Source organism: Mytilus galloprovincialis, chromosome 2, assembly GCF_965363235.1.
Source record: "Mytilus galloprovincialis chromosome 2, xbMytGall1.hap1.1, whole genome shotgun sequence".
Lineage (NCBI taxonomy): Eukaryota > Metazoa > Mollusca > Bivalvia > Mytilida > Mytilidae > Mytilus > Mytilus galloprovincialis.
The window spans coordinates 14,090,530-14,104,335 of record NC_134839.1 but is presented as its reverse complement, the minus strand read 5'-3'; the positions used below and the strand labels follow the sequence as shown (position 1 = coordinate 14,104,335).

The 13,806-nt window shown below is 32.9% G+C and overlaps 1 protein-coding gene across 4 annotated transcripts in view; it reads right to left on the bottom strand.

Annotated features, from left to right (window-relative positions):
- Positions 1-13,806, bottom strand: part of LOC143062959 (protein strawberry notch homolog 1-like) — a 78,253-nt gene that overhangs the window by 31,788 nt on the left and 32,659 nt on the right. For all 4 annotated transcript variants that reach the window (XM_076234824.1, XM_076234825.1, XM_076234826.1 and 1 more), the window contains 9 exons: positions 11,833-12,003; positions 11,239-11,306; positions 9,100-9,210; positions 7,892-7,985; positions 7,204-7,320; positions 4,199-4,293; positions 3,618-3,786; positions 2,952-3,012; positions 912-1,041 (listed from right to left, as the gene is read on the bottom strand). In XM_076234824.1, the coding sequence (XP_076090939.1) occupies positions 912-1,041; positions 2,952-3,012; positions 3,618-3,786; positions 4,199-4,293; positions 7,204-7,320; positions 7,892-7,985; positions 9,100-9,210; positions 11,239-11,306; positions 11,833-12,003 (1,016 nt within the window). The remainder of the gene's footprint in view (positions 1-911; positions 1,042-2,951; positions 3,013-3,617; positions 3,787-4,198; positions 4,294-7,203; positions 7,321-7,891; positions 7,986-9,099; positions 9,211-11,238; positions 11,307-11,832; positions 12,004-13,806) is intronic.

The following is a 13,806-nucleotide window of genomic DNA, read 5'->3' as shown; positions in this document are numbered from 1 at the left end:
GGTTTATATATTGGTCCACTATAACAAACAATTCCTGATTATTTACTATCAATAAAACAAAGATTTATCTAAGCAGGAGTGTACACAAAATATTCAAGCTGTTAAAACTTTTTGATAAATTGTTGATGATCTGAGTGCAGATAAAGTTTGTAGATGCATCTGCAAATCCTACTGTATAGTGTTGCCCCAAGTAAGATTGAAACTTAAATGTGCTTTAATTGAATGCTTTAACTGCCTATATACATATATATATATATTCAGATATACACTGTACTTATATTCATTTTTATAAAAATTACTTTGGTAAAATTATAAAAACATCATAACAAAATAGAATGTGATAATAAAACATCAATGAGAATGTAAAACAACAACATAAATTCATTAAAAAGACATTAAAGGTCATCATCAATAAATGAGAAAGAAATGAAATATTTCTCCAGAATCAATTACTCTTTGTCAAACTATTTAAATTTTAGAAATGAACACTAGCTACTGTGGGTTTCATTCTAATTCGTTGGCTACCAATTTTTCATGGGTACACTTGAACCACAAATTCAAATGTTCAATGAATTACAAATTTTATATAGGCTTTGTATTCAGAGATTGGCAAAACCACAATATCAAATATCCATGAAACTGCAAGTTTTCCTTCATCCACAAAAGTTAATACCCATGAAAATAAATGAATCCACAGTATTGTTTTAGTGTAGTCTTTTCAAAGTTTGTTAGTCGGTTGTGGAATTTTCATGCTGTATTGAAGATCCATTGGTGGCATTTGGCTGTTTTCCTCTCTTTGGTCGAGTTGTTTCATTAACACATTTCCCATTTCTATTTTTAATCTTATTTTCAAAGAACTTTCAAATTTCTACAAAAACTTAGTCTTTTTGTTGAACATATTTATAACTGACCTTGACTGGTTTGACCTATGTGATCGACCTAGTTGCTGGACAGCCTTGTCAGCGCTCCAGGGTAACTCTACTGTCAAGTGCACACGTCGACATTGGTTTGTTACTCTCTTGTCAGCATGGAGAGAAATACCTGTGATAACACAATTAATTTGTAAAACAGCAGTACCTACCCAAAGACATTTTTTAAATCAATTATCTTTAAATTGTAATCCAAGCAATTACAGCCAATTGCATTGAGTGTGTAGGTAAAGGTAATTTTATATATATTTGGTTAGCTTACTTGCTAGCTGAACCGTGAAGTCCTTATTAAGTAAGGTATACTACCCTCTTTTCAGTCGTTTAGTCCTACAGATACATAGATTGGTTATCTGTCAGACTAGTCTACTCTTAAAGGAGGATGTTTACCTAACATAATAATGACTTCACAGTTCAGCTAGCAAGTAAGCTAACCAAAGATACTACCTTTACCTACACACTCAATGCAATCGGCTGTAATTTTTATTTTTGGAGGTAGAATTGATTGCAGCTTTAAACAGCTTCAAACAAATTTATGCATATGCAAGAAGTTATTTTTTCACTTTTTTCCCATCACACATTGGGCTTTACCTCAAACATTAAACCTCAAAGCAGTTTTACATTTTACATTGAAAGAGAAATTTTGTTAAAACAAACTTTTAAATCATAAAAGAAATATCAAACAGAAACTAAAGAATATGATTAAACAAGAATTTGTCCCCAGTACACGGATGCCACATCCACAATATCATTTTCTATGTTCAGTGGACCATGAAAATGGAGAAAAATCTTTAATTTGGCATTACAATTAGAAAGATCATATCATAGGGAATATGTGTACTAAGTTTCAAGTTGATTGAACTTTTCAACTTCATCAAAAATTACCTTGACCAAAAAATTTAACCTTAAGAGGGACAGACGGACAGACGCTCAGACCAGAAAACATAATGCCCATAAATGGGGCATAAAAGATATAAATTATCATTTAAAAGAAAAAATATTTATAATACAAATAATTATTTTATCAGATTGACATTCTGTTAAAAGGCTTGTCACATCTGTTTTATCAATCTTTAAGTTTAATATTAAGAATCAGTGTTCCAGCTAGCATGGAATGGAGGGGCACTGCGCACCACCCCCGAAATTTTGCGCCCCTCTGTGCCCTTTTGAAAAAAAGTTTAAAAAACGATCTTTTTTCCTCATATCGTCGCCATTTTGTTGGGTTCTTTATACACACACTTCATTAAGACAACAGATTAAAATTGTTGACACTTGTTACCTGTATATAATCACCTATTTGATGAGAGTCAATTATTTAATCAGGTGAAATTTACGACCCTGTCTAAACCCTTTGCCCTGAAGCACCAAACATCCAAGTTAAATGAATTGATTTTTTAACGGTGTTCATTTCTATTGAATTTGTTATTTATAAAATAACGTTCATTAAAAAAGAATCATTCCAATAGTATATTGTACATCGTCAACACACAAAATGCTGAAAAAAGAAAAATGACCATCTCGAAAATGTCAAGAAGAAAATAACAAAGTCTTGCCAGTCTATTACATCTTTTTTCAAGAATAATGACCATCAAAAGTAAAAAAAATAATTTAATTCATAACCTTTATGAAAAATTGAGAAGAAGAAAGGTTTCTAGTATCAGATATTGCAATTGTTCTTCTATTGTAAATTATGCCGATAACGGAGCACTCGAAAGTCCGATTTTTATATCATTTTTCTTAAATCGAAATCCGTTTTGACGAACTTTAATATTGATATTATTAGATACGTTCAACATGTCCAATTTTTGTCAGTATCAATTTTCTTATTGAAATCACAGGCACTTGTTTCTATCCATTGGAAGACCCCCTATATCAATGTATATTTACGTAAATATTCGTTGATAGGGGGTCTTCAAATCCTAGCTGGTACACTGAGAATGGACTCACAGTATGAGTACTGAATGGGCATAACAGTCCAGATATTATTATGGATAATATGAGTTTGAGTTTTAAAACAGTTCATACCTGTACTGGCAGCATCAGATATAATGGCCACCAACTTTTTACCCTCCATAAATTGGTTTCTCTGCAAGAAATTCAGGAAAGAATTTGCAACATTTTAAATTGGATAGATCTCGAATTCATACAGTCAGAAACCAACATGCAAACAAAGAGAGCTAAATGTCAATTCATAAATTTTCTTTCTCTCTGATAATGACCATTGGCAAGTAATTTATGATATGTATTTATCCGGTAGAAATTCAGTATAATTTTAACCAAGCTTTGATCAAAATTTTTGAGGGAAATGAGTTAACTTATATTTTTTCTAGTGACAAGAATACTTCTTAACAAGTACAGACAATATGCTGACAAAACATGTTGATAACTGCCTATTACAATTTGTTTTCTTAAGAATCCAAAACAAACTTAACCATATCAAACTTCTTGCTCATGTAGTTAACATTTTCTTTTTTCTTCGCAGGTGGATAGTTGGAATATAGGCAATCATACCCCATCTCCTTATTCTTATACTGTATTTGGTCGTGTAAAGTCCGCATTTTTTTAACCAAAATATGTAGTTGGTACAAGGTGTAGCGATTATACCTTTTTTCATGATTTTAAGGGGATGCACATAAATATACATGGTCAAATAAGGTAATATTCACTGTGGAAAATAATGTAACAACATACTTCCTGTACATTCAGACTATCAACCCCTCCATAAGCATCAATATCAGCTGATCTTTGCTCATATTTGGGCGTGTCTGTAGGCCTATGTCTTACAATCCTCCCCTTTCTTCCAGTCATCTCGGAAACACAGCTAGGCCCTCCTAACTTGTCAATTATTTCATCAAGAGGACTATCCAATGTAAAAAAGAAGCAATAGATTCATTATTTGCAGTAATAAGATGATTGATAGAATATTTGTCATGTGCTCATATGTCCCATATATTAAGCAAATAGTTGAACTTTTTGGATTTGGATAATTTTATTAACATGTTGAATAAATTAAGGTAAAACAGGTATAGCAGGAGCCTATGATGATGAATGCAAATATAATCAAACATAATATATCTAAACTTAGCAATGGCAAAATAAAATAAAATTGGTATATTTTATTTTATTATAGAAATAAATAAGGTCATAGGTTCTCGCTTGGTACTTGGGATTCCTTTATCAATAACTGACTGCCATGAAATAGCACAATAGTGTTAAAAGTGGCGTTAAACACAAATCAATCGATCCATATAAAAATAAATATTTTGTCTTACCTGTCTGGAAGACTTATTTGCTTAGCAAATCCCAGTAACATTCCTTTAGCTGTTTTACTCCATTCATCCTCCTGTATAGGATCAACACCTGCAATCTGACAAAACAAGAAAACTAACTTTATCTTACTTACAGAATTAATTAGGTATAGGAAGATGTGGTATGAGTGCCAATGAAACAACTCTCCATCCAAATAACAATCTACAAAGGTAAACCATTATAGGCCTTCAACACTGAGCTAAGACTATTTACCGGGTTTGTAATAACATAAGCAACACGACAAGGGCCACATGTGGAGCAGGATCTGCTTACCCTTCCAAAGCACCTGAGATAACCCCCAGTTTTTGGTGGAGTTCAGATTGCTTAGTCTTTAGTTTTCTATGTTGTGTCTTCTGTAGTATTATTTGTCTATTTGTCTTTATCTTTTTTTTTAGCTAAGGCGTTGTCAGTTTATTTTCTATCTATGAGTTTGAATGTCCGTCTGGTATCTTTCGCCTCTCTTTTACAGATAATTTAGTGTGACATCAATATTTGCTGAACTTATATATATTTATGTTTAAGGAGGCTCGCGGGTATAAGATTTTCAGAAAAAAATTAAACATTAATTTTTCATTACAAATTTTTATGTATTACCTTTAGTAGTTGTTACTTTATCATATGGTACATCATTCCAAAAAATCAATTAGTATTGGCCCCAGGTCACTTTTAAAATGTTTTAAATAATCTAATTCTTTTTTTTATTTCAATATTACCGCTATTTCTCCTATTATTTCAACAGAAAAAAAGGACATTAACAAAAATGTATGCTTCTTTCGAAGGCAGATTGTGAGCGTAAATGTACAGTGATCCCATTTTTTTTATTTCATTTTTCTATTAAGTATAAGATAAAGTTCATTTATAGAAAAATACAGAGAAATCCTATATTAAATAAAAGAAACTAGAGGCTCTAAAGAGCCTGTGTCGCTCACCTTGGTCTATGTGAATATTAAAGGAAGCAGATGGATTCATGACAAAATTGTGTTTTGGTGATGGTGATGTGTTTGTACATCTTACTTTGCTGAACATTCTTGCTGCTTAAAATTATCTCTATCTATAATGAACTTGGCCCATTAGTTTCAGTGGAAAATGTTAGTAAAAATTTACAAATTTTATGAAAATTGTAAAAAATTGACTATAAAGAACAATAACTCCTAAGGGGGTCAATTGACCATTTCGGTCATGTTGACTTATTTATAAATCTTACTTTGCTGAACATTATTGTTGTTTACAGTTTATCTCTATCAATAATAATATTCAAGATAATGACCAAAAACAGCAAAATTTCCTTAAAACTAACAATTCAGGGTCAGCAACCCAACAACGGGTTGTCCGATTCATCTAAAAATTTCAGAGCAGATAAATGTTGACCTGATAAACAATTTTACCCCCATGTCTGATTTGCTCTAAATGCTTTGGGTTTTGAGTTATAAGCCAAAAACTGCATTTTACCCCATGTTCTATTTTTAGCCATGGCGGCCATCTTGGTTGGATGGCCGGGTCACCGGACACATTTTTCAAACTATTAACCCAAAAGATGATTATGGCCAAGTTTGGATTAATTTGGCCCAGTAGTTTCAGAGAAGAAGATTTTTGTAAAATATTACTAAGATTTACGAAAAATGGTTAAAAATTGACTATAAAGGGCAATAACTCCTAAAGGGGTCAACTGACCATTTCAGTCATGTTGACTTATTTGTAAATCTTACTTTGCTGAACATTATTGCAGTTTACTGTTTATCTCTATCTATATTAATATTCAAGATAATAACCAAAAAGAGCAAAATTTCCTTAAAATTACTAATTCAGGGGCAGCAACCCAACAACGGGTTATCCAATTCATCTGAAAATTTCAGGGCAGATAGATCTTCACCTGTTTAACAATTCTACCCCGTGTCAGATTTGCTCTAAATGCTTTGGTTTTTGAGTTATAAGCCAAAAACTGCATTTTACCCCTATGTTCTATTTTTAGCTATGGCGGCCATCTTGGATGGTTGGCCGGGTCACCGGACACAATTTTTAAACTAGATACCCAAATGATGATTGTGGCCAAGTTTGATTTAATTTGGCCCAGTAGTTTCAGAGGAGAAGATTTTTGTAAAAGTTAACGACGACGACGACGGACGACGGACGACGACGGACGCCGGACGCCAAGTGATGAGAAAAGCTCACTTGGTCTTTCGGCCAGGTGAGCTAAAAAAGGACATTAACAAAAACGTATGCTTCTTTCGAAGGCAGATTGTGAGCGTAAATGTACAGTGACCCCATTTTTTTTATTTCATTTTTCTATTAAGTATAAGATAAAGTTCATTTTAATAGAAAAATACAGAGAAATCCTATATTAAATAAAAAAAATAAATTTAGACCCGCGAGCCCCCTTAAGGGCCAGCAGAAGCCCATGTCAGGGTCCAGAATTTTCTGGCTGTGTTTAAGACCTATTCGTGGTCATGGGCTGTTTTTGCTGACACATTCCTCATTTCCATTCTAAATTTTATTCACTCTATATCATTATTGCAGCAATTAGTCAAACAATTAAGATTTTTCTTAAAATTTTATTCAGATTCTTCCATCTTATTCACCTGACCACCACATCTACTTTTTATTCATAAATAATTATATTACATCAATGTTTGAAGACAGATTTCATGACTCTGGCAGACAACTATCATTATGTGTATAAAGGTAATATTTTATTTCTCAATAAAAAGCAATATCCCAGACTGCATCTGATCTCAAAGACAATTTTCTTGCAGTGCATAATATTAAAATATAACTATTGAAACCATTCAACTTAATTTCAGTAAAACTCTATACAAAATGTGCTTAGTTGAACACATATACACCCGAATAATACTACTAATCAAGGTTCAACTCTAAAGGAACAATCTGACATGAACCTTTGCTAAGAGCCTAAGAGAAAACTTCATTTTATTCAGACATTATTTCAAAATACAAATATAAAGTGTTTTACCTTAGTTTCAATCATAACAGGAAAGTACTGATTTATAAATCTTGTGAGGATTTCTCTACATAAGGACATAAATCCAGTCAGACTTCCTTTCTTTGTCAGTTCACTGTCTAAACTAGCCTAAAATATTAAAAACATGATTTTTATAGCATTTTAATGACCATGATTCATTTGTACAGTCAAATCAGGATAATTCATCACTAAGCTATCAAACAAATCATACAACAATTAAAAATCAAACTTTGCATTAAGTTTTTGTTTCAATGTCTTAAAAATGACAATATCACAATTGTTCACCTCTATGCTTTAAACAGTAAGATAAAGTTTGGTATCATGTTGGATCTGAAGTTTCATAATGATGTGGATGATGATAAATTGCTGCTTTATGTCAGAAATTTTCGTGTATTTCTTTGTTGCAGTTGAACCACAAAATTAAATGTTCAACACATGACATATTTTCTATAAGATTGTACAGAGAGCTCGGCAAAAATATCCATGGATATGGAACCCACAGTATTCATCATGAGAACATGTTCAGGTAAAATGAATATTTACCCTGCTTTGTAGAAGACCGTCACAATTAGCTGGTTTTAAAAGTAAGTGTTCACAGTGAAGTTGGCAGGAAGACATGTAACCCTACCCCACCAAGTGAGCTTAAAAGTGATAGATGTATTAGTCAGTGCATGTATACCTCTCCAGTAGTCTGTAGGCCTATTACAACACAGCAACCTGCCTCTAATGATTCCTTGGTCTCTTTAACAATGGTTGGTACCTTCATACCCATGCTGAAATATTAAATCATAAAATTGTTGGACTTACAACTCTGACATTTCATGCTTAATTTTTTAAGCAAGAATATGTATTTATAGAAACAACAAGTCCAGTTTGCATTTACACTTTTCTATGTTCATTGAAAATATTGGTAAAATCCCTAATTTAGCTGGTATTTTAAACATTTCATAATGAAAATATGTACTAAGTTTCTAGCCTGAAAGAGGACAGACAGATGCAGTAAAAACACAAGAACACAACATTTCGTGCTCTGAAAATCATATGGTTTCTAATTAATAAAATTGAGAATGGAAATGGGGAAAGTGTCAGAGAGACAACCCGACCACAGAACAGACAATAATAGAAGGTCACCAATAGGTCTTCAATGCAGTGAGAAATTCCCGCACCCAGAGGCGTCCTTCAGCTGGCCCCTAAACAAATATATATACTAGTTCAGTGATAATGGACGTACACCTTATAATGCAAAACTTAAAATACTAATACAGAATATTACCTTGCTTCAAAGACTAAAGCTCTTTAAAGGTACCAAAATCACAAATGTCAACAACATCAAACATTTCCTAATAATTGTTTCCCATAACTCACAAAATCAAAGAGCTTGATAGCAGCTATGGGTCAATGTGGTATTTATAACTGCATAAATTATAATAGATGCAATCAAATGTTGATGATGATGAATGGCTGCTAAACATCCAGCGGCAAATCAATATGCATATTCAGGACGAGAACATGTAGTATGAAAATTTACCCTTCCTTGTACTAGACCGACACTCTGAGCCAGAATTGAACGTGCTAGTTCACAAGGTAACAGTCTGTAGGAAGACAAGTTACATTACCAGGACACATTATCTTGACTATGAGCTGACCATTATTTTCTCTTACTCCTTAAAGCCCTGTGCTTAGCGGAGAAGCAGCTAATATCAATTTAAAGTCTTTCTTTAATCCAGCCACGGTTAGAACACATGAACTCCTACACTTGAGGCGAACATGCTACCACAAGACTTCTGAGGCAGTATAATGTTCCAATCAAAGTTACTTTAAAAAATCACTTAGTGTTCTTCAACGAAATATATGAACTTTTGTTTACATACAATAAAGTACACTTACCAAAGTTGCTTGAAAAATCTTTGATGAGCAGACCAATATAGGACCCATAATCTTTGGTTACTACTGTTACATCTCCTATTCGCACTCTCTAGTGCCTTCCTTAATTCATTCCTGTAAAGATAAAAGTACTTTTAATGTTATAGATTTTAAAACAAAAGAAAGACCATCAGAGTTACAGTTAATCATTTGCATGGTATGGCATAACCTGGTGAAGCTTAGTGCAATATATCAACAAACCATCATTTGAAGATGCTGAGAAAAACTGTGAGCTACTGCTCCCTGGTGATACCCCGCCAAAATATTTCGGTAAACAGGAAGTTGTTGAGTAATGTATCTGAAAATGTAACCCACAGTATAACTGACTTTTATAAACCCTAAAATCCAATTTCAGAAATCCTTGTAAAGTAGTTCCTGAGAAAAATGTGACGAAAATACTCATGGGACGGACTGACTGACAGATGGATGGATGGACAGACAGAGGTAAAACAGTATACCACCCCCCTTTTTTTAAAGCGGGGGGTATAAATTGTGAATAAATTTCATATTTGTCCATGGTATTTTCAAAACATAAGATTTTAGCAAACAGTAAGAAGAACATTGTAAAACTTGAAAAAAAAACTCACACCATATGATATGGTTACCATATATCAACAAGTTATAGCTTGTGGTTGCTGATTGATTGGTGTTGAATGCCAATCAATACACTATTGAGCTATTTCAGGGGGTGTCAGTTTTTAGTGGAGGAGGACACCGACATTTGGTAGGAAAACTGACAATGCTTAATACAAGACTGCACAATTAGCTGGAATTTTTAACATGCTTGTTAACAAGTCAAGTGTATAATCACAAACAGGGTTCAAACTGACAACCTGAGAGTTGACTGTCTAGTAATTACAGTTGTTGAACTACTTAGACCACTCCCCAACTGTGGTTGCTGACAAATGTGACAGAAATGTGTAGAGAACAAACAAGTGAAACTGCGAGCTACTGCTCACTGATGATACCCCCGCCGCAAGTGGATAATATTAATAGTGTAAAAATATGCAAGTGTTCAGTAAACAGGAAGTTGTCAAGTGATGAATCTGAAAACGCATCACACGGTATAGCTGACTTATATAAATCCTGAAACCAAATTTCAGAAATCCTTGTATTGTAGTTTCTGAGAAAAATGTAACGAAAATTTTCAACTTGGCTATCATGTGTAAAATCATACAAGTGTTCGGTAAACAGGAAGTTGTCGAGTGATGAATCTGAAAACGCATCACACAGTATAGCTGACTTATATAAATCCTGAAACCAAATTTCAGAAATCCTTGTATTGTAGTTGCTGAGAAAAATGTGACGAAAATTTTCAACTTGGCTATCATGTGTAAAATCATACAAGTGTTCGGTAAACAGGAAGTTGTCAAGTGATGAATCTGAAAACGCATCACACGGTATGGCTAACATATATAAATGTTGATACCAAATTACAGAAAGGGTGGATGTGTAGTTCCTGAGAAAAATGTGAAGAAAATTTTCAACTTGGCTATCATGTGTAAAATCATACAAGTGTTCGGTAAACAGGAAGTTGTCAAGTGATGAATCTGAAAACGCATCACAGGGTATGGCTAACATATATAAATGTTGATACCAAATTACAGAAAGGGTGGATGTGTAGTTCCTGAGAAAAATGTGACAAAAGTTTCATGGGACGGACTGACTGACGGACGGACTGACGGACTGACGGACTGATGGACGGACTGACGGACAGACAGAGGTAAAACAGTATACCCCCCCTTTTTTAAAGCGGGGGTATAATGATCAGAGGTAAACCACTATCACAACCTCCATTTGGTGAGGAGCTGCAGAGGTAAAACAGCTAAGTAAAGTTACATTCAGTATACTTATCATATCAAATGAGAACCTGTGACAAGAAATTACATCTCTGATTTTTAGACTGTGAATGTGCAAAATTTAACATCCAAGTATTGGTGAACTGGTGAAAGTACTTTTTAATAATAACTTTTGCAATACAAAGAAAGAAATTTCGCCTGCATTTAAAAAGTTTGTTAGCTACCCTTCTAGTCTGAGTCAAAAGAAATTGTTTATTCCTTAAGAATCTGTTTGTAAGCGTCAATGATTCATTGTTAATCTTACCATACTTTAGCAGCTACATCATACATTTTCTTCTGTTCTGTGGTCAGTGGTGCTTCTATTGTCACAAACTACACAAAAAAATAACATTTTTTTAAATTTCTTAAGTAAAACATATAGATAAATAAAGAATGAAAAGTATGATTATTTCTGCAGCCAGAGCTTCACTCAAAAGCTTTTAAACATCAATAATGTTCATTTCAACTATTTGTTTAATTATTGAGTCTTCTACTTAATATCAAATAATACCAAGCAGTTCCAAAGAACCAATGGTTTAACATGTCATGTGTCTGTATTGCATTGAAGTAAAACGAAAGTAAGCAAAAATGTGATGGCACATTCTTTGGTGTATTGCCCCTGAAAGCAGTTCTAAAGAACCAATGGTTTAACATGTCTTGTGTCTGTATTGCATTGAAATAAAAATAAAGTAGGAAGAAGGTGATAGTACATTCTTGGGTGTATTTGCCCCTGTAGATTCACTGAAAACATGAACATGTGTCTTTAAGACACAATGCCCTAATTACACTATCATTCAGTGAACCACAAAATCTATAGCTTTCAAAATATTGTTTTTTCTACAGTGGATTGAAATGTTACCTCAGCCTGCTTGTAACTTAGTCCTCTGGAGATATACATTCCTGACATCTTCATCTCCATTGCCAGCATCTCCGCCATACCAAGACCTTTCTTGTGTACCGTGTCCAGGAACCCTTCAAATGTCTTAAATGGCGCTCCCTCTCCCCATAATCCAAGTCTCTCCATAAATGCCTGAAACACATTTGTTTAATAAACAACACAATTGATAGGTGAAATTAAATTAATCAAGAATTCAAAATTGATACTTTAACACAGAAGAGCATTAGATAAGGATCAAATTAAGCTAAAAATATTGATAGGTCATGGAGCTCCTTTTAGAGATAATTGATTTTTAAAATAGTGCAGGAAAAGGCTGACTCTGACTTTTACTTATACATGTATTTGCATTAATATTATTTGGGTCTCAAATCAAAAGAAAGAAAATCAAGAATCTGCTTAAATTTTGGTAAATTAACCTTTATGAGCTATAAGTCTTATTTGAAAAGATAAATGGGTGTTATGAGGCAATATATTTTACATGGTATCATAGGGAAAACACCAAAGAGTCTAAACATCTGCATAACATACTCTAAACTAACTTATTTTCACAGATAATTTGTTCCACGTTTTACCCTTTCTGGCTATATAATTTCGTGATTTTCTGATTTACTTGATGAAGTTTATTAAGGAAATATCAAAGTTTTACTTATTCGCAACAATTAATATAAGCGTTATTTTTCTAATCGCTAAAATAAATCGCTCGCAAAAATATATTGGTTTCCAGTACAGTAGATTCCGGTTATTTGCATATCCTATTTGTCAGACAAAATTATGCAATAAAGCGGAGTATGCTTATATCTGAAATGCCAAATGACAGAGTCAAATAACATCGATAGAACAGATCAGTAAAAGAAATCCATGAAGAAAGATGAACATCTGTAATCCATATACAACAATGAATGTTGATTTATTCTAATAAAAATTATCTGTCTAGTGTCATATGTGTTATTTTATTTTGTTTCTTTAAATAAAGATTATAAACACATTTTGTTTTAGTTTAGTTTATTTGCGTTCCGACTTTCCTTTACCTGGGATACGAAAATAAACTGTTCTAAAAATAGATTTGTTTCTATGACCCATATGTACAATGTACATTGTTATGCTTTGATTAAAATAAACTTTTAAACAATACTTCACAGTTTATAATTATTTTAACAATAGATGTGTAATGAATTGCCTTTGATATGCAGTTGGACAGTGAAGAAACACCTCGTGAGTTTCGTATCTGCAAAGCAGTAATAGGGCCCTGTACGGGTTATTTGCTAGAAACAAGTGTTGAAAGTGAGAAACTATAATAATTAAAAGTAAATGCTCTTTTCATAAAACATTAAAAATAAATGATTGATGCATAAAATTCTTTAACCATTTGTAAATGCCCTATAATATTTAACATTAATACAGATCACCCCAAGCCCAATTAATAGAGTTATGATCGATAATTAGCAGGAGTTATTGTTTTTAAAATTAACCCCAAATGTAATCTATGAACAATTGTTTAAATCCAATCAATTTTTAACACCCTTTGAGATAGAATGGTCAGTGTTTTTACAACAATATCTATTTGACATGTTTATGACCTCGAGGCTTAAAATAGAACATGGGAAACTTTACCTGTGCAGACATCAAGATTTATTTTTAAATCAAATTCATAATATAAACACGAAAGAAACTGTTTTAAAACTTTATTTAGATAACAAAAAAGTAAATATGAAATAATAACGAAAATAAGAATGCATTCAAGAAAATTATACTTACCAAATTGCCATTTCCGGTCAGAAATCTCGTCAGTTTTAACTAAGCATATCTAGACGGCAATAATTTTCTATGCAATAAACCGAAAGGCCACTTGTAGAGCTATGCATATAACCGGACAATTTAACATTACATGAATGGGAAATGGTTTTGTGCAGGAGAAAACTATGCAATTAACCGAAT